General features: G+C 43.9%; 1 protein-coding gene across 1 annotated transcript in view; it reads right to left on the bottom strand.

Moving 5' to 3' along the window:
* The window catches only part of LOC124146372 (ubiquitin conjugation factor E4 A-like), a 38567-nt gene extending 13319 nt beyond the window's left edge, over positions 1–25248 (bottom strand). The window contains exons 1-13 of the mRNA XM_046516636.2: positions 25109–25248; positions 23181–23313; positions 22335–22475; positions 20863–20966; positions 17631–17795; positions 17048–17189; positions 16360–16571; positions 6839–7024; positions 5799–5916; positions 4513–4728; positions 3201–3467; positions 2369–2625; positions 727–887 (exon numbers count right to left, since the gene is read on the bottom strand). Coding sequence (XP_046372592.2) covers positions 727–887; positions 2369–2625; positions 3201–3467; positions 4513–4728; positions 5799–5916; positions 6839–7024; positions 16360–16571; positions 17048–17189; positions 17631–17795; positions 20863–20966; positions 22335–22475; positions 23181–23292 — 2081 coding nt within the window. The 5' untranslated portion in view covers positions 23293–23313; positions 25109–25248. The remainder of the gene's footprint in view (positions 1–726; positions 888–2368; positions 2626–3200; positions 3468–4512; positions 4729–5798; positions 5917–6838; positions 7025–16359; positions 16572–17047; positions 17190–17630; positions 17796–20862; positions 20967–22334; positions 22476–23180; positions 23314–25108) is intronic.
* Positions 25249–25325: the final 77 nt, after the last annotated feature.

Below are 25325 nucleotides of genomic sequence, written 5' to 3'. Positions count from 1 at the left end.
TTGTTTGTTGCTAACTCTGCACCCATCTAAATGTCCTGTATATCCTGTAGCTTGTATATACAGCAACGATTCATCTTCCCAAGGGAAAAGTGTTAACTGACCGTAAAACTAGCCAAACTAGGCAAGAAATTCTTGGCTCAATCGTAGCGCCACCATTGGCTATTAAGAGTTATGTCCCTTCTATGCCCCTCCTACTGACCAATCAGATTCCACCAGTGATAACACTGGCATTTGCTTCAAACAAAATGGCCGTGACCTGTCTTGATGATCTGATTAATTATAAAGATCTACATTGTAATATAACAGGTCCTACCTATTAAATTGCATCAAATCACATGAGCACCTTGATTAAAAACATCCTTTGCAAATCCTGCAGTCAACTGAAATCTGACCGTTGCAATCCATGTTGTTTACGGACCTGATGTTGATTCCGCTATGTGACCTTCATTGGACTATGCATAGACTCGTTAGTACAGCCAAAATATAATATCCATAATTCCAGCCTAGTTCAGCAAGGGTGGAAACTTGACTTTTTCAGTCAGTTAACTCCCTTGCCTTGGGAAGATGTTGGGTATGATGACACACTATTAACCGAGTCAGACCACCTGATCCAAAAAATCATCTCTTACAACCAGTATATGTTGCTGGGGACCAATGTTAAAATGGAATCCCCACTGGGGAAGTAAAGATAGAATTCTGTAGTATTCAAAGGAGTACTGGACTGACCTTGAGAGTATTCCGCTGCGGTTGCTGTTGTCCTTGTCTGGCATGAGAGCAGCCAGTGTTTCTGCGAGTTCAGCACGCAGGTGGGGGTTCTTCATCCGCTCGGGGCTTCCCATGAACACCAGGATGAGGGTCATCAGATGGTTGACTGCTTCTCCGGCCAGCTGCAGAGACAAACACATCGTTTCATTCCATCACCTTTCACATCAGTTGCAGAAGAACATCACGGCAATGGGTAGTGAGTATTTATATCGACCAACATGAGCAATCTTCCCAAGGCAAGCGTGTCCACTAGCCTATATCAAAGCCTAGTTTTAACCCTTGCCACATCAAGGCCACTTTTCTTGGCTTGACCCTGTCACCACCTCGCGTAGATCAGAGTTGTGCCCCTTGTAATGAAAATGCAATATCCAATCAGACCGCTGTTCAAATCTTGTAGAGCTTCACAAAGATGGCGACTACCATAAGTGACGGCCTAGTCGATCAGATAACGAAACAATTTGTGATTTCATCCCTGACACAAATTATAGGCAATCGTTGGGGGGTTTAAAAGATGAAAAAGACATATTCGTATCAACAAAGACAGGCAGCGGTAAATCACTTTCATACAAGGGTGTACCAGTCATGGATGTTGATTTTGTGAAGCGTTCTCTGATTGGAATATCATAATCATCATAATTAGCACAAGAAAGTGGGCTTGATGTGGCAAGGGTGGAAACAAGATTCTGACCCTGACTAATGTTTTTGGAGTCATTATATTGGCCGGTCAAAGTTCGCGAATGACCAGTATGAGATGACCTCAAATGGGATGCCCTCAGACTTGTCAGTAAGGGCAGTGAGCACCAAGATCTGACTTTAATGAGATAGTGTATTCGATGGAAGGAACACCTCATCATCTAGACTATCAGCAATAATCTCCAAACAAACGATACATCCAGACAACACTGTAACTGAGTAGGAAAGGTGGGAATGAAGGAGATTATTTATACATATTCTGGTTTATACATGGAAGTGTTGGAGTTTGGTCAATGCTGCTTTGAACAGTATTTCATTTTTATCAGGGCATGTCATCTTGATGTGGGAGAAAAACCTGAAGTGATAGTCACCTTAGAATCTTACTACTTTGTTGAAACTGTGTACTGTACACAGCTCACAAATCAGGTGAAGTTACGTAAAGTTAGTCCAGGAGAGTAGTTGGATGTGTGACCATATTCAGCAGCTAGAGAGTTTCTAGTGAGTGAGTGAATATGGCTTTATGCCGCTTTTAGCAATATCAGTTATATCATGGCAGGGGACACCAGAAATGGGCTTCACACATTGTGCCCATGTGGGGAATCGAACACAGGGTTTCAGCATGACAGTCAAATGGTTGAACACCACTGCCTCAGAGAGTTTCTAGGGTTTTGATCCTGCCCAATACTGCAGCACATGTAGCACATGTGGCGTCTTCTAAGACAAGTACTTGGAAGGATGAGAAAGCAATGTGACTGTTAACCTACAAGCACCTACTAGTAGACCTGGGTTGCATACTCCCCAGGGAGATGAGAATGAAAATCGAGTGCACACTGATCCATCCACCAGGGTAATAATAATGTATAATGCATGTGAGCTAGAACTCTGTATTATGTAAATAGATTATTATTACCTCAAACATGTCATTCTTAAACCTCTGGCAGAAGAGCACGAAGTCGGTAAGGTTTCCCATGAGGAATTCTGGAATGTACACCAGTGCAGCTGGGGCTTCTGAAGGGAGGGGGAATGTGACTGTCTGGAACTTGCTGACATCGTCGTGGACAGCAACCTGCACCAACCACGCCGCTGTTGCCATGTGGAAGTTGAGAGACATCTCCATCAGCCTGGGCTCAGTGAGGGCTGCCTTCATACTCAGGTACAGAGTCATGCCTGTCAGAATCAGATGCAGATCAGGTAGTGTTACATCAGGTGTGACATGTGTCTTACATTAGGTGTGACATGTGTCTTACATCAGGTGTGACTTGTGTCTTACATCAGATGTTACAGTTGGTCGTACATCAGGTGTTTCACGTGGTCTTACATCAGGTGTCACAGGTGTCTTACTTCAGATGTCACAGGTGTCTTACATCAGGTGTCACAGGTGGGGTTGAATCAGGTGTTACAGGTGTCTTGCATTGGGTGTCACAGGTGATCTCATACGATCGGACAGGTGTCTTACATCAGGTGTTACAGGTGTCTTACATCAGGTGTTTCAGGTGTCTTGCATTGGGTGTCACAGGTGGGATTGAATCAGGTGTTACAGGGGTCTTACATGAGGTGTGACAGGTGTATTTTATCAGGTGTGACAGGTGTATTTTATCAGGTGCGACAGGTGTCTTACATCAGGTGTTACTTGAGGTGGATCCATAAAGACCCAAAGCCATAATAACACATCACCTCAAACGACACATATCCAGTGTACAAGATTTCAATACATATATCTGCTGTAAAGGGAGATAATCTACCTTTCTCCATCTGAGCCTTGACACTGCGCATCGGCTCCTGTTCCTCGTTGGGCGCCTGTCCCCGCATGTCGTTGTACACTCTCTGGACTCGGTGCAGGTCCTGGTTGAGCTTGAGGAACTTGTCATGCACCATGTGGAAACCCATGTTGAGACATTGCTGTGTTAGGAAGAAGCACTCCGTGATGAAGTTGTACGTTGTGTCGGAGGAGGGAGACGGCTGAGCTGACTCATCTTCTATCTGGACTAGCTTTGTTTCAGTGTTCAAGCCTGAAAGGAATAGGTTTCTTGATTAAAAATATTACACAAATATGATGAGGGTGTGTGTATGTGTTTGTTGTTTAACGACGCACTCTCAGCAATATTTCAGTATAACAGAACAGCCTGTAAATTTATCGAGTATCGGCCAGACAATCAAGTGATTGATATTGTGAGCAACTATCTATCTTGTTGGGGTATGGTGACACGCCATCAACCTAATCACCGAGCATGTTCCCCTCAAAATTTCACTTGATTTTCTTGACAAAAACTAATTCTGCTTCGGATTTAAAAAAAAATAGATATCATTATTCACTGGAAATGTTCGATGTAAAGTCTTTCAGAGGAAACTATTTCCCGTCATTGTGAGTGACCAAGAAAATGATTCTGTCTCTGATAAAATGCCCAGGCTTCCCCCAAAAAGAATAGATCAAAGTACATCCTCTGTGTCTCCAGGGCTCTCATTTCGGTAAACCTACACTAACACTATCATCCATTCCAGTGGTTCATGCGATCTCAAATTACCTGCCCTTGATTTTCATTAGCCAATTTGGACAGTGCGGTTTTCGTAGGGAGCCTTCAGTGCAGATCGAGAGATATCTGCAGGCTGTGATTGGAGGATATTCTGTAAGATTTTTATGTCTTTCAAATGTACATCCATCCAGTTAATAAAACTGACCATGTTTTTCTATATTTAGTACTGTCTTTTTCAACATGATGACTTATGCTGAATGTGACCACAGCTATTTTCAAGTAGGTGACATTTGGTGCGAAACTGGGGGTGGTGTGTTTAGATTCCTGTACTCGGAAAAGGAGCTGGCTAAGCTAGTCACTTTTTATTTTTTTATTGCTGCTCTAAGGCCAAACTGTGCACACACGTACAGTAAATAGCTGTTGAATGCTTAGTTATTTAAAAAAAAAATATAACGTTACTATAGAAGTCTATGGGAAAACATTTGGTTGTGTGTAACCTAGAGCAGGTTTACCGAAATGCGAGCCCTGGAGATATAGAGGACGATCCAAGTACTGTTTGTTTGTAAGTGTAGAATGTACTCACGGCCTGCATGGATGCTCCTGGACTTGACCTCTCCGTCACTGGCAGCCACGGCGCAGGTATAAGATGGCTGGATCTTGAGTAGTTTAGTTGAGGTAGGGTTGGAGAATGGTTGGCAGAGTTTCAGCATCACATGACACAGGTTGAGACTGAATCCCTCGGAGCAGTACATCTGGTTGAACAGCTGAGGGATCTGATTGGACCAGATCTTTGTCCTACCTCAAATGCAGAGTGACTGAGTGAGTATGGTTTTACTTCACTTTCAGGAATAATCCAGCAGTAGTACTGTGGCAGACACTAAAGATAGGCTTGACATGTTGTACTATGGGAATTGAGCCCTTCAGTGTGACAAAATACTGCCCCAGAAATACAGAATGAGTTCTAATGCATTTCATGGGTAACAGGTGAGGTGAAATGGGGTATAACGTTGCCGTCCACAATTATTGCACTTATATAGCGATGTGTATGCACCTGTGTGTCTGGCTGCTTGTACTAGTCTGGACTGATGTCGATTAATAGTGTTAGCCCAGTGAGATACCATGACGCAGTTTAACACGAATACGCCACTCGGACACATTATACTGACTGAGCCGACCAGTCCATGTTTTAGCCCCTTAATGCCAGACAGGGTAACAACAAATACCATCTTTTAACGTCTTTTGGTATGATGCAGCCAGGAATAGAACCCTAGATCTTCCGCTCTCTGGGCAGACGCTCTACCACTAGACCACAAAGGCGGTTCATGGGTAACACATATCCATAAGAAAAATATTTTGTTACTTCGTGTCACTACACTGTAAGTAGCTTTGAATTAATTTCTTCTGCATTAATGTGGTATCCATTTTGCACTTTGGAATTGAGAAAAAAAGATACAAGAAGAGTATATAAAAACACAGCGAAAAGTCCAAAAGATTTCAGGGATTACTACAGTTCCTAGCATCCTGCTTGTTATGTTTTGACACATACCCTGATGTTGAAACCTATTGTGTCATGACTACGATACAGTAATTGATATGTCAGTGAATTGGTTACGGGACTATTACCAAGTTTTGTTTGTTTGTTGTTTAACGCAACACTCAGCAATATTCCAGCTATATGACGGCAGTCTGTAAATGATCGAGTCTGGACCAGAAAATCCAGTGATTGATATCATGAGCATTGATCTACGCAACTGGCGATGACATACATCAACCAAGTCAGCCTGACCACCCGATCCCATTAGTCACCTCTTACGACAACCATGGGTTGCTGAACTATTACCAAGTATGCATCATATGACCTCTTCATACCTGAATTAGCCTGTAAACATTTGCCCAGCCAGGTAAGGACGGTGTGGCGAAGGTCCGGGGAGAGTCTGATCAGAGACAGGAACAGCTGGTGGACACGCTCACACAGGTTCGACAGCGGCTGAAATAAAGTCAAGTCAGATAAACCTGTGATTGATATAATGAGCAATGTCCACCTTTGCTGGAGGAAGATGACACACAATTGTCAAAGTCACGGAGCCCGACCACAGATCCAATCTTGTTTCTTATTGTTTGACGCCACACTCAGCAATATTCCAGGTATATGACGATGGTCTGGAAATAATCCAATCTGGACCAGACAATCCCGTGATTGACATCATGAGCATCAATCTATGCAATAGGGATGTGATGACATACATCAACCAAGTCAATGAGCCTGACCACCCGATCCCTTTAGTTGCCTTCTCCAACAAGCATAGTCGCCTTTTACGTTAAGCATGGGTTGCTGAAGACCTAATCTACCCTGGATCTCCACGGGTTCAAAGATCCTTTCAGTTGCCTCATATCAAGTTCATGCCGAGCACAGGTTGCTGGAGACACAATCTGTCTGGAAGTCAGTTACTGCTGTATTGATCAATACAGAGGAAGCCAACACTAAGGATCTGAACCAGTACTCTCAGGGATGAGAGCAAATATGTTATGAAGCAGAGTCAAATGTTTAAACAGCTGGTTACATAATAACTTTGAGCAGTTAGGTTCAACTGTATTTATTTGACTAATTTCAACAGATTGGTTGGTTGGTTTGTTGTTTAACTCCGCACTCAGCAATATTGCAGCTATATGATGGTGGTCTGTCAATAATAGTGTCTGGACCAGACAATCCAGTGATTGACATCATGAGCATCGTTCTACGCATTATTGGATACGATAACATGCATCAACCAAGTCAGCGAGCCTGACCACCTGATCCCGTTAGTCATCTTTTATGACAAGCATAGTCGCCTCTTACGGCAAACATGGATTGCTGAAACCTGTTCTACCCCGGATCTTTGCAGAAAGGACAGTAGATGTGTATGCCCTACCTGCCAGATGTTGGCCTCGGTGATGTCATGCTCCTGTTTGGGAGCTGAAGACGGGCTGTTGAAGAACTCGTACGGTCCAGTCTCATTCTTTGGTATACAGCTGAGGGACAGGGCTGCTCCAATCAGAGTCATCTCAAACGCCTTGCCATTCTTCCAGTCCCACGGTGCATTGTATGCCATGAAAGCCTGCAATACACAATTCAATATGAAGTGATGTTTTGTTTGTTTGTTGTTTAATGCAGTATTCCAGCTACATGATGCATCGTTCGATACGATGACATGCCTCAACCAAGTCTACGAGCCTGACCACCTGATCCCATTAGTCGCCTCTTTTGATAAGCATAGTCATCTGTTCCGGGTTGCTACAGACCTATTCTACCCCTGGATCTTCTTGAAGTCTTGAAGTGACATAAAACTGATCATAAATACTGATACTGGCAAGAATATTAAGGAAATAACTTTCTAACTTATCTAGGAAATATATTATTTGGCTTTATACTCATTGGCTTTCTACATATTCTTACAAAATAAGACTTTGAGTAATTTATAGAATTGACCTACTTGTAATTTAGAATTACAGACTATCAATCCCAAGTGAATTAATCATTGTTCAAGTTAAAAGCTCCTGGAAATGGCATGGAAATAAGAACATGAATTCACTTGTCACAGATGAGCCATTAGTTTTATTACTTTCAAAAACAAGTATAGGCTATTTTCTAAACATTCAAGACTTTTCAAACTATTTCCGTGATTTTCAAGGCTTGACACTAAAGACCAAGGCTGTTCAAGTGGGACCTTAAAGTTCAAGGACTTTTCAAGATTGTACGAACGTTGCAGCACTGCCTTCATTATTTAGCCTTTTGGAGAAAGGGAGGTAATTTTTATCCCAAACTGAATTACCTCCCATTACAAAGGAACATTCTAGCAACTCATTTGTTATGAAATAACACATCATAATCATTTCAACATTTGTCAACTTTTGACGAAAAAACTGCTTTGCATACTTGTTACCATGGTTACAGCGAGTTTCCAATTAACTGTTTTGTCTGGTCCTACTTGCAGATTTTTACAAACCTGTAGAGGTTATGAATTCTCTGATGAAATCCTCCTTGGGGCACTTATTGCATTTTCCTGGCTCAAGAAAATCTACATGACATAGTTGTAACCATTTTCCTTAATAAAAATTGTTACCACACAAAAAACTTTGTTTTTTTTGTATGATATACGTCCACCCTTATGGTGCCTCACCCTCCACGGCGCGTCACGCCAAGGGAAGCAACTCTCACCCAAATCACTTTCCATATGTCTAATGCTGACGGAATGTGGGGAGGCGGGTGGCCGTGCCCCAAGGAGGATTTCATCAGAGAATTCATAACCTCTACAGGTTTGTAAAATTCTCTTTCAGATTAAATCCTCCTTGGGGCACTTATTGCATCAAGATAGACTCCTAAAGATAATCTAGGAAGTGGCATCCGTCAGCAACAAGCGTGCATAAATACATCGTATTTTGATTATTTCAATGAATAAACAAGAGTTCAATAAATGGAACCAACCTTATCGTGAGGCACCACCGTCGAAAGGCGGGGGCTGGAGACAGGGCGTTATCGACCATACACAATGAAAAGAGCCATTCTTTGTGGCTCATCATATCGAGAACTCGAGACACACACACCCCCCACCCCACCCACTTTTTTGAACAAGTGATATTGGGGGCACAGATCACGAGAGACTATAAACCCGCACAGAGCTAGGCCAGAGGGTCCCTGTAATCGAAGGAGTGCATGTGCAATTACGATGATTATCGACTAGTAATGGCTGGTATTGTATCGACCGTAGAAGATAAAATCCGGACCGTTACTGAGCAGTGTTATAACCGGTCCGGGCGGTCTAAAATCTCGAAGGCTCAATCGGCTAGAGATGTAGAACTTTGCCCAGTTCGGAGAACTGACTGACCAAACCGAGCACGCTCGCTTGAGTGTTTGTCGAGTTGGTAATGTTTGATGAACGTGCTCGGCTGGCTCCAAATAGCCGCGGAGCAGATCTCCTCAATGGGCAGAGCCACAGCATACGCTTGTGTCGTAGCCACTGCTCTAACCGAATGAGCCTTCAACTTGGTAGGGGGGTCCCTGCCTTGAAGCGTGTACGCCGTACATATAGTAGAGACTATCCACCGCGAGATAGTTTGTTTGCTCGCAGGTGAGCCAGCCTTCCTACCGCCATAACAGCAAAATAGTTGATTATCCTTACGGATACCCTTAGTTCTGCTGATATAGGACTTAAGGGTCCTGCGGACATCCAAGACATGAGCATGTCTTGTAGTGGTCCCCGACGAGGAAGGCTGTGAAAGAGCAGGTAGCTCAATAGGAGCCGTCACGTGGAAGGCGTGTGCGACCTTAGGACGGTAAGAGTCCGGCAGGCGAATACTGACCCTGTCCCGGTGAAAGACAGTTAGTTCGGGATCGGCTGACATTGCGTGAATGTCGCCTACCCGTCTGCCGGACGTTACCGCCACAAGGAACGCCGTCTTCCAGCTCAACAGCTGAAGAGAGAGAGACGACAGATCCCGAAAAGAAGGACCGGACAGCCAATCAAGAACGATTGACAATTCCCAAGGGGGACTGATCCGCCGGACTGGCGGTCGGATCCTGTCCACACCTGCTAAAAAACGCTGCACTAATGGGTGCGCACCCAAAAGTGCCCCGTCGACGGGGACGTGAAAGGCAGCGATAGCTGTAGAGTACCCCCGGACTGTCGATGCGGCCAGGCCGACATCTAGTCGCGACTGGAGGAACTCAAGTACGGCTACGAGATCTGCAGAAAAGGGATCTGCAATCCTTCTATCGACACACCAGCGCGCATAGCAGGCCCATCTATCCTCGTACTGAACGTTTGTCGAATCCCTCCGCGAAGCCAGTATTGTGTCTGAAACTCGTGCAGGAATACCGCTCTCCTGGAGGCGATTCCGGACAGTGGCCAAGCCACCCACTGAATCCTGGGATTCGGGTGGAGGGCCTCGTTCTGGGATAGGAGGTCCGGTCGTAAAGGTAATAGAACAGGAGGCTGAGCCAGAAACCTGAGTATGACTGGAAACCAACTCTGCGCCGACCAAAGGGGTGCCAGGAGCACAAGTAGTCGCGCAGGCTGAGTGGCTAGCTGAGACAGGACCTTGGAAATCAGAGGTACTGGGGGGAATGCCCACAGTATTCTGTCCGTCCAATCTAGCTGGAAGGCGTCCGGTGCCACCGACCTCGGGTCGGGGACTCGGGAGCAGAACGTTAGTGTCTGGTGATTCATCCCAGACGCAAACAGATCCACCTGGAACGACCCGTATAACTGGGAGATAATCCCGAATATCCCCGGGTCGAGCCTCCACTCGTGAGGAGCGAGGATCCGGCGAGACAGAGCGTCCGCACGGACGTTGTCTACCCCCGGGAGATAAACAGGTAGCACCCTGATAACGTGTGAGTCGCACCATAGGAGGAACTGCCACGTCTCTTGGAGAAGCGACGGAGACACCGTTCCCCCCTGCTTCCGGATGTAAGTCATTGCCGTTTGGTTGTCCATCTCTAGACGCACCACTTGGCCACGAAGCAGATCCAGGAAGCGTTGGAACACCAACCTGACCGCTCTCAGTTCTAGCACATTGATATGCAGTTTGATCTCCTGCTGGGACCATAGTCCCGAGGCAGTGTGATCGTTCAGAACGCCTCCCCAGCCGGAGAGTGACGCGTCTGTTTGAACTGTGAGAGACGGCACGGGAGTGTCGAGGGGGAGCCCCCGGGACAGATTCCCGACCTCGGTCCACCACTGAAGGTGTGCATTGAGCCACTGCGGAGTCTCGAGAACAGTCTCGAGATCTTCCGAGTTCACCCAAAGTCGACGGAGCGCTTGTTGAATGGGTCTCATTCTCAAGCGCGCCCGCCAAACCACATCCACTGTCGCCGCCATGTTGCCCAGTAACTGGAGCCATGTACGAGCAGTGTGACTGGCGGACAGAAGGAACTGGGAAGTAACACTTCTGACCTTGGTAATGCGATCTTGTGACAGAGATACAAGTCCGCTCACCGTGTTGAAATTCGCCCCTAGGAAGACTAGATTCTGAGTAGGGCTCAGATCTGACTTCTTGAGATTGACTATCCACCCTAGAGTGATCAGAATATCTATCACTTGTTGTGTAGCTATCTGACTCAGGGATTGCGATAGAGCTCTTAGTAACCAGTCGTCGAGGTACGAATGGCAGAACCGACCTTTTGACCTGGCCACTTGGGCGGGAATCAACATCAGCTTGGTGAACACCCTCGGGGCCGTAGCGATCCCGAATGGTAGAACCCTGAACTGATAACACCTCCCGTCGAAAGAAAACCTGAGGTATTTCTTGAACTCGGGGTGTATGGGTACGTGGAGATAGGCGTCTTTTAGGTCTATTGACGTTAGCCATTCTCCGGTCTCGACAGCTGAGATCACCGAGTGCAGTGTCTCCATCCTGAAGGACGGTACCTCTATAAGTTTGTTCAGCCTTCTCAGATTGAGAATAGGCCTGAACCCTCCGTCTTTTTTGGTGACTAGGAAATATGTCGAGTAGAAGCCCTCGCTTTCCTGTCCCACGGGAACCGGTTCGATCGCAGCCTTCATAAGAAGTGCGTCGACCTCGGCACGGAGGAATTCCGCCCTCTCCAGGGTAGCAGGCACCGGAGTGTGCTTTATCCCGGAGAAGGGGGGCGGATGATGTTTCCACCGAGGCAAATGGCCATCCCTTAGAGTGGACAGGGTCCAGGGATTGGATGTGACTGTCTCCCATTCCTGCAGGAATAGAGCCAGTCGGCCGCCTACGGGGACATCCGGCTTGAGGCAGCAGACCCCGGCTGTCGGCAGTTCGAAAACATGCGACCGTGGGTCCGCCCGGGGCGCTTCGGGCGCTAATGGGAACCCAATGGGTTCCCGGCCCCGCGAAAAGGCTGCTGGCCTCGACCAGCTGCCCTGCCCCTGCCCCAGCCCCTGCCTCTCTTGCTCCTCCCGGCGCCCTTACCTGAAGGAAGCGGCTGCTTCCAAGCAGGTGCAGACTTCTGACCCGGCGCGTCAGCGTAGGAGGAAGCAAGTGGAGAGGTCCGCTTACGCGGTTTAACGCATGGTACCTCCAACAAGGCCTTAGTATCCTTGATGGAGGCATACAACTGTGCGGCCTCTCGGACCACCTGCTGAGCCCCAGGGAAGAGGGTGGCACCCATCTTATAAGGCAAAGCAAGTAGATCCTGGCGTGTGGAAGCCGAGTATTTGGATACCGACATCCACAGCCTGCGCATGCCCATGACTGCGCACATCATCTGCGAGGCACAGCTACGAATAGCGTCCCTCGCAAGATGACTATGTACCTCCGTAAGTTGCGCGGCCAACTCCGAAGAGTCGGCCGGCCCCTCTCCCGCTAACTCCCTCTGTACGGCCGACAGATAAGCGGAGTGTACGGACACCCGGAGCTGCTGACATGCGTTACGATATTGCTCCTCGAAGCAAACGTAAGCAGCCTTCAGCTCCGTAACGCACGCGGGAGAGGGTGGCAACCGCCGGCCCTGCTTGACCTTAGCCAAGTTGGGGGTCGAAGACCCCCCCAGGGTAACGGAGGTCCAGACGCATTCGTCCACCACCGGTACCTCAAAATCACCATCCTCTGCTAACGGGTACCGCTTAATAAGTTCGGGCAGGTCGAACTTCCTGCGGGCACCCGACAACAGAGGGTTGATGACTTCATGCACCAATGAAGACAGAATACGGAGCCACACCTGGGGCGCCTTGCTCGGAGCAAAAGCGTCCCCCGGAAGGCGGAACTCAGTCAGATCCGACTGGGGCATGGGCGCAGCCACCTGAGGCAGTACCTGGACCATCTTGTCCCGTACATGCCTCAACGAGGAAACGAAGGAAAATATTCCCGAGGTCTCCGAGTCGTCTCCCCCCTCCTCCATCCACTCCTCCTCTCTCGATTCCGAGCCGAAATTAATCGACTCTTCCCCGAGAGAAGAGGCAGACGAAGTCGGAAGGGGACGCCCGAAGGCCTGGGCCTTCGCATCCCCGGGCTGCACCCGGCCCGAAGCCGAGTCCCGGTTCCGAGGTGCCGGGGGTTCAAGGGAACCCACCTGGCTCTGGGCTAGAAATCCGCTAGAGGAAGCCTCGGCCTCGGAAGAGGCGTCTGGCTCCGCTAGGGAGAACTGTGCGTCGGTAGTGAACGGGCCAGTGCCCGCCACCCCTCCGCTGGGGAGCGACCTCGAGCCGGCGCCGAAGCCCGGTCTGAGTTCGTCCCCGAGACCAAGTGGCCTGCCTCGGCCGACGCCGGGCATATCACAAGGTCTCGAAGCCGCGTCCGGCGCCGACAACGGGGAAGGCTCGGTCCGCAACTCCTCTCGGAGCTGAGACTTTACCTCCTCCATCATCGACGCCATCTGCGACCTCAACAAGGCAGAGATGTCTGCCAAAGACGGTGCAGGAGAGGGTGCAGTGATTGTGACGGGGACCCTAGAGCCTTCTCCCCCGGCCCCCGGGGAGGGAGCGGAGGAGACAGTCTCAGCTGCCTTTTTACCCTTTCTTACTTTTTTTGAGGGGGGCGGGGCGGTCTTTGCCGATCTAATGTCCACCCCCGCCTTCAATAGACCCTTAAAGTGTAAGAGGTCCACATTTCTCTTTTTCTGCGCCCGTGGTGTGAATGCAACACAGATCGGGCATGACCCATCGTCATGCCCGTCTTCGGCCAAACACTTTATGCAAGTATCATGCCTGTCTTGGGGGGGAATCGAAGCCGAGCACCCCGTACACAGTTTGAAGGTCTGTAAAAAAGACCGTAATTTTTGAGTTTGGCGGGAAGGGTAATAAAGTGTATCAGTGCGATTGAAAGATCGGAAAGATACGTGCATAAATTGTGTAACTAGAAGCAAAGGCGTAATTTAGAATGCGATTGGTAACGCGATACTAATAGCCAATGTCGTAGTATAATTATAACACCAAAGTGGGCGTGTTACGCGCGAAGGTGTAGAAAACCCGTAAAAAAGGTAAGTGTAATTTAAAATAATTAACACACCACCTTGGGTTTATTTAAAGGAAAAGATTGTAGGCTAAAGCCCGATGATATAGATTAAAAAACCGAAGCCGTTTTTGATGGCCCTGGTGTTACATATATCATACGTGGCACTACAAAATGGACGCTACGACGGCCTTCATTTCAAAGGTATCGTACACGTGTCACATAATTACAACTTTATAACTTTACAATGCGAGGTATTACGCCTTTGCATGAAAGAAATGTACCATACATACAGTTTGGTCTGCCATGGTTCTTGTACGAACGATTATCTTGTCTTTATTTTTTCTTGAAAAAAACAGCACGTCTGTCTTTGTCAGATGACATAAGGAAAGTGATTTGGGTGAGAGTTGCTTCCCTTGGCGTGACGCGCCGTGGAGGGTGAGGCACCATAAGGGTGGACGTATATCATACAAAAAAAACAAAGTTTTTTGTGTGGTAACAATTTTTATTAAGGAAAATGGTTACAACTATGTCATGTAGATTTTCTTGAGCCAGGAAAATGCAATAAGTGCCCCAAGGAGGATTTAATCTGAAAGAGAACTAAAGCTACAAAAACCTCAACTTCAATACAATAGCTCTCTGTGTCAACAGCTGACAAACCAACCATCAGGGCACACAGGAGGAGAACTTTCCAATCAGCCAATCAAGTCTTTTAATTCTTGAAATGGACAAGCCAAACATTCAGATCAGCATATCTGATTTCTCCATCTCGAGAATGCACAAAAACAAGCACAAACAATTTGGAGTATCTTTTCTGAGTAACATGGCACCTTCACCCAAAAGTGTGCATCCTGTTTCAGAGATATAGATAAACTTTTAGTTATTTGGGTATTTTACCTAGGGGGTTTAGTTTTAGAGGGTATTCAAATTTATTTTACCCACCTGTTTCTTGAAATTTGGGTATTTAACTTAAAACCTGTGTTGTAACAATCCCTGTAAATCATTCAAAACTATGTGAATAGTAGTATGCCCGTCTGCTTGCAGCTCCCTCTCGGGGAAGCCATTTCTTTTTACAAAACCTAGCATTCTAAGAAAGGCATTATTATTTTAATTACCAATCAGCGACTTATTATGATACAACATGTACATTGACTAGGCACGATGTGCTTTGCAATTGGCATCTATCAGTATGTTTGTCGCAGAAGCTTTTCCAAAGGTAACTGTTGGCAAGCGAATTTGGCGATTGGCTGATACACAATCATAATTATCTAACAGTTGTAATGTACACAATCATTTTATCTAATAGTTGTCATATACAATAACAAATTTATAGTTTTTGTTGCGTATTTGATACGCTAGGATTTGATTTGTCTGTGTATTTCAGTTTATTTAATGCATATTTTACACAAATACGCAGCTTATCTCAAGCTCTGTGTTTTTTCTCAAGACAAAACTCCAGAATTGAGGCAGTAAAGAAATGAAGCATCTGATTGGTGAGTGAGTGAGTTGGGTTTAACGCCGCTTTTAACAGTATTCCAGTTATATCACGGCATGCAGCTAATGTGGGAGGAAAGCCCGAAGTGATGCAGATCTCAGACGTTTACCACTTCGGTGAAACCCACAAGCACGGGTATGGTGCTGACAAACCTAGAAATATAATCGTGGTGAACCCGGATTCGAACCCACAATCATAGGTAATCGCGGCACCTTAGACGACTGGGCCACCCATGCCCCCTCATCTGATTGGTACAAGAATCTATGGAACCTCCCAGTTAGATTGGATGATCCGAGTTTCGCTCAAGCTTCACATCAATGGAGAGTTGGCCAAACCTTCACGCAGAGGAATGAAAGATCTGATAGATTTAATAAGATCGTACAGGACCACAAAATGTTTATTTCTCATGGACACTTGCATCATTTGCTGCACTCCATATGAAGTCTTTGTTGTTGGAGTAACATGAATGGCAAGAAGGGCTAGCTAACCTTAGCCATGTCATCATATTGACCTACTTTTCTCAACAAGAGTGACAGAGTTGGATCCATCACTACTCTGAACAGACACTGGATGTCAACTCAATATGGGATAAAATCCCAAGTGTCACAATTCAGAGTGTTTAGCCACAAGGACATCTTTGGTAGAGACAGATAAAGGATCAAAATAGGAGCAATTGAGAATTAGAAAACATGATAAGCAGATCCTAGCACTGGCAAGGGACGCAATTCTTCACAGAATGTAAATCCCTTAAAGCCCGGGGCCCATTGAAATACAATAGACACAATGTGCGAGTGAGTGAGTGAGTGACTGAGTGAGGTTTTACGGTGCTTTTAGCAATATTCTGGCAATATTACCGCGGGGGACACCAGAAATTGACTTCACACATTGTACCCATGTCAGGAATCGAACCTGGGACTTCGGCGCGACGAGCCAACACTTTAACCACTAGGCTACCCAACTGCCCCCCATAAACATAATGCTTTTCCGAAGAAAGAACTTCAACCTGCAAATACCATTGCCTACCTCTCCCAATGGAGCTGATTTACTGAAGAACTCCAGGAAGGCCACGTAGTAGAGAGTGTTGGCGTGAGTGAGGGACAGCTCCTTGGTGAACTTCTCCTTGACCACCTCCAGGACTGGCTTGAACACTTCCAGCAGGGAGCCCTCCTCCTTGTTGATGTTGATCTCGCGACACAGATGGAGGAAGAAACTCTCTGCCACTGTGTGTAGTCCTCCTGCAGGAGAGGGCAGAAGTCAGGCTTTGGATACCTTTTACAGCATATAGTCATTCTGCCATCATATAATTGTGGACGCCAGTGTTGAACAATAACACCACTGAGCCTCTGATTGAGGTGAGAACACTGAGATCTTGATTCACATATTGAAAGGAAATAATACACATTCACAAGGAAGACAAAAATGGGCTTCAAATATTGACTATTCATTCACATAAGTGTTTGGGACATCAAGAAAGGACTTTACATTTTGGCTTGAGCCATAAAAACGTATTGGCTTGGGACTACAAGATTGGGTTACACATATTGGCTTGGGACATCAGTAATAGGCTTCACATATTCATCAGGGATATCAATAGCTTCACATACCTTAATTTGGAAAATTACATTTTTCTCAAAAGCTGTAATTATTATTTTAAGGTTCTACATGGTAAGCATCATTTTTCAAGCAAATATTTTAAATATTTTATGCGTACCTGCCAAAAACTCGAACTCCTCTTGGAATATGTCCAGAAACTGAAGATGGACCTTCTGCGTGGGGAACAGCTCGGTCTGCTGTAGACAGTTGCGGGCGTTCATGATGATAAGGTCCTCACACTGATGGAAAACAGCTGTCTCCTGCAAATCAGAGTATCAACCACAGCATTAGAAAATAGGACAATATCTAAACCGACCCCTGAAGATCCAGGATAGAATAGGTCTTCAGCAACCCATGCTTGCCATAAAAGGCAACTATGCATGACGTAAGAGGCGACTAATGGGAACGGGAGGTCAGGCTCACTGACTTGGTTGATGCATGTCATCATATCCCAATTTGCGTGGATCGATGTTCATGATGTCAATCACTGGATTGTCTGGTTTAGACTCGATTATTTAAAGACCGCCATCATATAGCTGGAATATTGCTGAGTGCAGCGTTAAACAACAAACAAAAAACATCCAAATCATCATCCTGATCCTGAAATAAGAGAGGATCCTTTTTCTCCATTTCTGTACCAATTCCACAGGGGTATTTATCAATAAGTCAACAATGATGTGTGATGCTGTGTTTACGGTTACCTGTAGTTCCTCTGTGGATGCTTGTAACCGGGTGTAGCACTGGAACAGGTATCTCAGCACTTCCGCCTCGCATGCTGCTGCTGCTGCCCGGACATCCTTCCCAGAGGTCCGGGATGTCACCATGCTGTCGGCCGGGTTCTCCATCATCACTCTCTCAAACACTGCCTAGTCAAACATCAATGGACCCAATTACATCTCTCAAACACAGCCAAGTCAAACATCAACGGACCTAATTACATCTCTCAAACGCAGCCAAGTCAAACATTAACATAACATATTACATCTCTCAAACACTGCCAAGTCAAACATCAATAGATCACACTACATCTCTCAAACAAGATATAGTCAAACACCAATAGATCACATTACATCTCTCAAACACAGTCTAGTCAAACACCAATAGATCACATTACATCTCTCAAACACAGCCTAGTCTAACACCAATAGATCACATTATACATCTCAAACACGGCCTAGTCGAATATCAATAGATCACATTACATATCTCCAACATGGCCTAGTCAAACACCAATAGATCATATTACATCTCTCAAACACGGCCTAGTCAAATATCAACAGATCACATAACATCTCTCAAACACGGCCTAGTCAAACACCAGCATGCAACATTACATATATCAAACACGACCTCGTCAAACACCAATAGATCACATTACATCTCTCAAACACGGCCTAGTCAAATATCAACAGATCACATTACATATGTCAAACACGATCTCGTCAAACACCAATATAGCATGTGAAATATATGATAAGCCACAAACATAACCTTGTCAAACACTAATATTAGTAATAAATCACATTTCATATGTCTAAAACATGGCCTGGTATAACACCAACATATTACATTACATCTCTCAAACAGGGCCTAGTCAAACATCACCATATCACACGATCTCAATAAAATCAGATCTTAGTTCTCGCTATCGCTAAACAAAGATCTGAGGACATCCCATTATGGGTCACGTCAGAACGATCTTTCATCTGACCAATCAAAGGGTCCTTTACCAGATCATGAAAGTGACAGTCAGAATATGTTTTCTAATCACGCAACCTCAAAAACGTTAACACAGGGTATTCTGAACGACAGTTACAGCCCGTGCGACTGATTCCGTCAAAATTATCATCTAGCTCTCGCTTCCGTGGGATAAACATTTTAACGGAGGAGGCGTTGCACAATACTTCCATACAATCTCAACCATATAGTTGACATTCCTGAATGTTCGTTTGTTCAGTGTTCAAAACTTTAATCGAGAACTGTATCAACATATTTTTCAAGTGTAGTCTGAAATGAAAGTTGCCAGGTTGACATAAAAACTTGAGAAAGCAGCTTTCTGATTGGCTGATGTCGACTTTTTGTTAGTCAATTCAGATCACATTACATCTCTCAAACACAGCCTAGTCAAACATCAATATATCACATTAAATCTGTCAAACACGGCCTAGTCAAATACCATCATGTCACATTTCATCTCTGAAACACATCCTTGTCAAACATCAACATATCATAACATATCTCTCAAACAAAGCCTTGTCAAACACAAAAATAGCATGTAACATAAATGATGTGTCACTAAAAAAACCTAGTCAAACACTAATAAATCACATTTCATATTGCTAGAGCATGGCCTGGTAAAACACCAACATATTACATTTCACATCTCCCAATCACAGACAGGTCAAATGCCAATATAATGCTGAGTGACTGATGTAAGGGAGGTAACTCTAATACTTGGCGATAACTGCAACCAAGATGCCATGATTTTGGACTCTTTGGAATGCCAGTTGGTGAGTTTAAAATGTTTTGAATGAATGGAATTGTGTGTATGGGTTGCCATGGTGAGGACAATTAGGTTCGAAAATGTTCAACTTGTCCACATTAGTGATATCTTGTGATAAACAATGTTGACCTACAGTTGGCCTTCTCGTCTCTTCAATATCATATTTCATATCTCTTAAGTGAGTGAGTGAGTGAGTTGGGTTTAACGCCACTTTTAACAGTATTCCAGTTATATCACGGCGTGTCAGCTTAATGTGGGACGAAAGCCCGAAGAAATGCAGGTCTCAGACCTTTACCACTTCAGTGAACCCCACGAGCATGGGTATGGTGCTGACAAACCTAGAAACATAATCGGGGCGAACCAGGATTCGAACCCACAATCATAGGTTTCTGGCGTGCCCAAGGGCCGCAACTCTGCACAGGGAATCGCGGTGCCTTAGACGACTGGGCCACCCGTGCCTCCTCATATCTCTTAAACAGGGACTAGTAAATCACCAGTTTATCACATTTCATGTCTCTCAAAAATGGTCTTAGTCAAATACCAACAGATCACATTTCATCTCGCTAGTCATGCAAACACATTCTTCCCCAGTCATGGGAGTCAACTGATTGTAAAAGTCCAGTTTCCACCCTTGCCGAACTAGGCTGGGATTTTGTGGTTCGATCATAGCGCGTCCAGTGGCGATTACGGGTTAGGTCTCTTACATGTCTTCCTTTTGACCAATCAGATTCCACCTCTTTATATCACTTGCATTTGATTCAAACAAAATAGCGGCGCCAAGTGAAGACAATCTGATCGATAATCAAGTTGTTTTTTTTAATAAAATTAGTCTCACCTTGCGAAGTGCATCAAATCACTTGAGCACCTAGATTAAAAACATGAAAAGATTTGGAAAAGATCTGTTGACGCCTATTTGACGGTACACATGCTCTGCAAATCCTTCAATTGACACGGCAGTTGCCATATCGTTTATGAACCATATGTCGATTTCGTTCCATGATTTTGACTGGACTATGTATTGACTTGTTATTCAAGCCTTGTTCGGCAAGGGTTGAAACTGGACTTTTATAGTCAGTTAACTCCTTTGCCTTGGAAAGATGTGCAAACACAGACATTTCACATTTGTGCAAGATAGCCCTTATAAAAATATTGATTTCCAAACATGACCTGCATCACAGCAAACGTACTGTTATGACCATCATGCCTTTTATAGTGTATCATCACGATATGGCTGAAATATTGCCGATGTGACGTAAAGCATTAACTCACTCACTCATTTAATGCAACAGTTCTTGTGCTGGGATAGCTTTACGATATGGGGCTAAGGTGACAATGACACAGGAAGATTTGGTTCTGTCCCTAGGTCATAAATTTCTGAAATTGATCCTGTCATTTTATCAGGTAACTGGTGTCAATCTTAAGCTCAGTACCTGTGGCAATGACTCTTGATCGAACCAAGTCTGCCCCTGTAGTGCTGATGCCATCTCCTCCAAGTACACACAGCGACATGGCCGCTGCACATCCGAGCTTGTGCCTAATAAAGGACAGGGTTGTAAAATATACATTCATTAATCAGTGGCAGTGGCATTTTTCATAGTTTAACTGAATATATATGGTATTGGTTTTAGACAGTGGATTTGGTGTATTTTATTAGATTATGTATGGTACAGTTTCCAGCCTGATTGCTCCTAGCTGAACTTGGGCTGGTCAGTTCTTTTTGTGACCTATTGTGAGGGTCGAGAGTAATCTTTTGTCTTGCTTTTAGAGGGTAAGCTTCCATGCTAACACAAGCACTAAGTCAGTCTAGTATAATCAACTCCACTGGACAGTAAACCGGATGAGACGCGTATTTTGACACGTATTGTGACTTACAAGGATCTTCAGCTTTCTCTCACAAGGTTAGTTTTAATACTAAATGATAAACATTATGTAGGATGTTATATTTGTTTTAGTACAGCATGTGTAACGTAAAAATTATTTCAGGGTAGGATATACTTGTGTGATTTGAGTGTATGAATGTATTTTAAGTCATTAGTATAAGTACAGTAACAATAATAAACACAATATTCATGTTTTGGATTTTCTGATATAATGTACTATCATATTTTTTATGATAAAGGCGACATATATAAGTATTTGTGTCCCCCATGTTGTTCGCCATGAGAAATGTGTGTTGTGTATAATTATGAGCATATTACAGCACAGGTAATGTTGTGTTAGTAAGGATTAAATAAGGGCATATCTCTGTATGTTTATCTATGACATTCTATTTGAGATTATGTTTATAGTAGGTTTAGAATGAATTAATATGGCAGTAGATTACTATGTATATGATTTTCTGATATTTATATTTAAGTTAGAGTGACATGTGTATGTTATTTATGGATGGGGATCTGCAGTGACAAGTGATTTTGCGTACTTTCACCTGAGTGCCACACATTCGGTAGGCATAGTAATTTAGTTATATATTGTATATATTTCATGTATGTATAATTTACATCTTGTATATAAAAGTGAATTAATGCAGTATATTATATATGGAGAACATCATGACATTATTAGCATTGATCTACGCAATTGGGATACGATGACATGCATCAACCAAGTGAGCAAGCCTGACCACCCGATCCCGTTAGTCACCTCTTACAACAAGCATAGTCGCCTCTTACGGCAAGCATGGGTTGCTGAAAACCTATTCTCCACGTGGATCTTTACTGTTTACAACAAGGTCAACATTTAGAAGGCTGCAAAAACAAAACATATTTCCCGGTTTGGCCATGGAATTTATAATGGGTAGGCAATATTTCTTTTGTCATTGTTCCACTTCTAAAATAGTTGAAAAACATTCATGGGAAAATTTGCCACCAGCCTGTATGCTTTGATGAGTGCTACATCTACCTACCCTTGTCAAGTGTTATAAGAAAGATTTTTTCCACTGCTTCATTGAACTCCACTGCTGCAAGGGCCTTAGTTTCCATATCACTTTCATCCTGCACAATACTGGTAGGCTCTGCCTCTTCTGTGGTGTTGGTAAGACATGACACTGAAATCAGTAACACAATAACACTAAATTAAGTTCTATTGCAAGTAACACAATGTTGGTTGTTGGTTGTTTAACGCCACACTCAGCAATATTCCAGCCATACAACAGTGTTCAGTAAATAATCAAGTCTGAACCAGACAATCCAGTGATTAATATCATGAGCATTTATCCACGCAATTGGGATCGATGACATGCATCAACCAAGTCAGCGACCCTGACCACCCGATCCCGTTAGTCGCCTCTTATGACAAGCATAGTCGCCTCTTATGACAAGCATAGTCGCCTTTTACGGCAAGCATGGGTTGCTGAAGACCTATTCTATCTCAGATCTTCACGGCCTCATACTGGAGTATTGAGGGTATGAGCAAATTCTCTGAAACTAAATAAGCACCTGAAAATGAAATACACTACTTCGCTTTGTAAAGGGATACAGAAAAGTAATATTCCTACTATTAATATGTACATACTAGATGTAGTATGTCAACAGTCTGGTGGAATAATAGCGAGTGAGTATGGTTTAAGCAGTATTTCAGCACTATCACAGTGGGGGACTCCAGAAATGGGCTTCACTTGTACCCATGATGGCAATTGAACCTGGGTCATTGGCACGACCGCAGCGAACACTTGAACCATTAACTTACCCACCACCCCAGTGGAACAATAAGAAAATTCCCATCAAAGATAATTGGTATATGTGCTAAAAACCTTCGGAGACAGGTGCTTTGCTGGCTGAGATTGTACTGCTGTACTGCTGAGCCTGTGTCAAGGTCGGAAACAGGGCAGCAAATGGGTTGTCTGCGATGCTGTTGTCACCCATATTTCTTGTCAAAACTTCAATCTGGAAAGAGAGAAAAAAGCATTGACTTAGAAATATTGAGAAATTTTCAAACATGGGACTTCTCTTAACATAACCATATTAATGTTAGCATTTGGCATATAATCTCAAAAGAGGTTTCCTTGCTATCTTTGGCAGATGATATAGATGTCCTGAATGTGTGCATAGTGCAGTTAGGTTTGCTCAAACTTGATAAATATGCAAAAATGTGACTTTTTAGGCCTCAGCAAGTGATGACATGTGTGAGCAGAATCATAGTATCTGGTAAGCAGTCCTCTCATATCCAAGTAGTTTTCTACCCATGGTGTCATTTCGTAACCTTGTTTTGTATTGTTTGGTCATCTAGTATCCCTTCGTATGACAGTGTTATAAACTGATTTAGCTGCAAGTTCAACTATTTGGAATAAGGCTTTTTCAAGGACAGGAATTTCTCATTGTACCCGACAATTAATGTGGACCTAGTTAGTTACAGTTTTAGTAGAATATGCTTTTACTTACCATGCTAAGTGGTTCCAATAATACCTATCATGCCTCTGTGCAAGTGGATACTCTCAGTAACATATTTTAACACTGAAATTTGATTAGCTGCGGTAACCACATCACTGTGATACTCCCTATAAACGGTCTTGATATGGACTTATCCCTACACAGAGCCATGGGTGGGTGTATGTAAATTTGTAACACTAACGAATTCAAAGAGAAAATGAGAAATTTCATAGCCATAATCAAAAGTAATTTAATAACCCTATGCAATAAGCAATGAATTACACTATATAAAATATAAATTTAGATTTATAACCAATCATCATATGAAAATTTACGCATAGGGGCGATACTTTATTTGAACAAGAACTAGAGCATATGGGCTTTATCTGTTGACCCAAGCTAATCTCTGAGAAAACACCCTTTCAATTGACAATTACTGATGGGCTTCTTGATTCATGTAGCAGTTAAGAGGAGATTAGAGATGATTATTTGAAGGTACATGAAGTGATGATGATTTCATTTAATTACTTTGAACGATGTCTTTACGTCTCGTTTGAGATTTTGAAGTACGGATGCAGTAGCAAGCATGCACTTTAGTCTGATAAATGCGATGGCTAGCAAACAGACTATGCAGTGATTAAGCATTGATCGACGCAATTAGGATATTGGTTGTTGCTTTACTGTGATGTGTTTGATTATGTGTTGGTGATAGTTGTGTACATGTGTAGGTTGTCATGAATGTTAAAGAAAATGAATGGTTGACTTTAGAAATAATGCAAAGACTGTGTGGTGATAAATTTGTTTTATGAAATCTCAACAGTGTCAGTTATAAACATATATATATCATATATGACGTTTGGAAACCTAAAATCCCACAATAATATATTACCATTTAAACAAATATTTATAAATACAAAATAGGGTTACAGGCTTCTAGAGGTATGAAATCATTACGTGCTGTCCCACATAAGCCTAGTGTACAAAGATGTGGTTACTGCGCCTGGGACACGAAGTGACAAGGAACCTTTCCGTTTAGTGGTAGTTTGTACAACTAGGCCTAGCAATAGTAGTGTGTTTTGCACAGAATGAATAATGACTGGTATAACAGTGTAAATCGTACAACTATTAAGTTTAATTACAGCAGTGAATATTATGCATCACCACACATTTAGAAGCTAAATCATAAATATCCCGAATTATGTGGGATCATTTAGGTGAGTAGCAGAAATTTCCCGGCTGTTCCCTGATATATGATCGTGAATTTTAACACTACTGACTACAAATTGATAGCTAAGAAAAAACAGATGCAAACCTGTGGATGAAATTACAAAGTCGTCGCGAACATTGAGTTTATTAATATCGTAGCATCGCTTGCAAGTAATATCACTGGTTATCGTGGCATTACCGCAATGGGCCTCACAACAGCTGTTACATGGCAAAAGGAAGCGCGTCCGCTAAAAAATATAATTTCATTTACAAATGAATCCGAAGCGTTGTATAAGCATCTGGAAATAGTTGCATCTCATAGT

The sequence above is a fragment of the Haliotis rufescens genome, unplaced genomic scaffold (genome assembly GCF_023055435.1).
Source record: "Haliotis rufescens isolate VD_foot unplaced genomic scaffold, xgHalRufe1.0.p SCAF_11, whole genome shotgun sequence".
Classification (NCBI taxonomy): domain Eukaryota; kingdom Metazoa; phylum Mollusca; class Gastropoda; order Lepetellida; family Haliotidae; genus Haliotis; species Haliotis rufescens.
The sequence above is the reverse complement of the archived record's forward strand: the minus strand, read 5'-3'. Positions and strand labels throughout refer to the sequence as shown.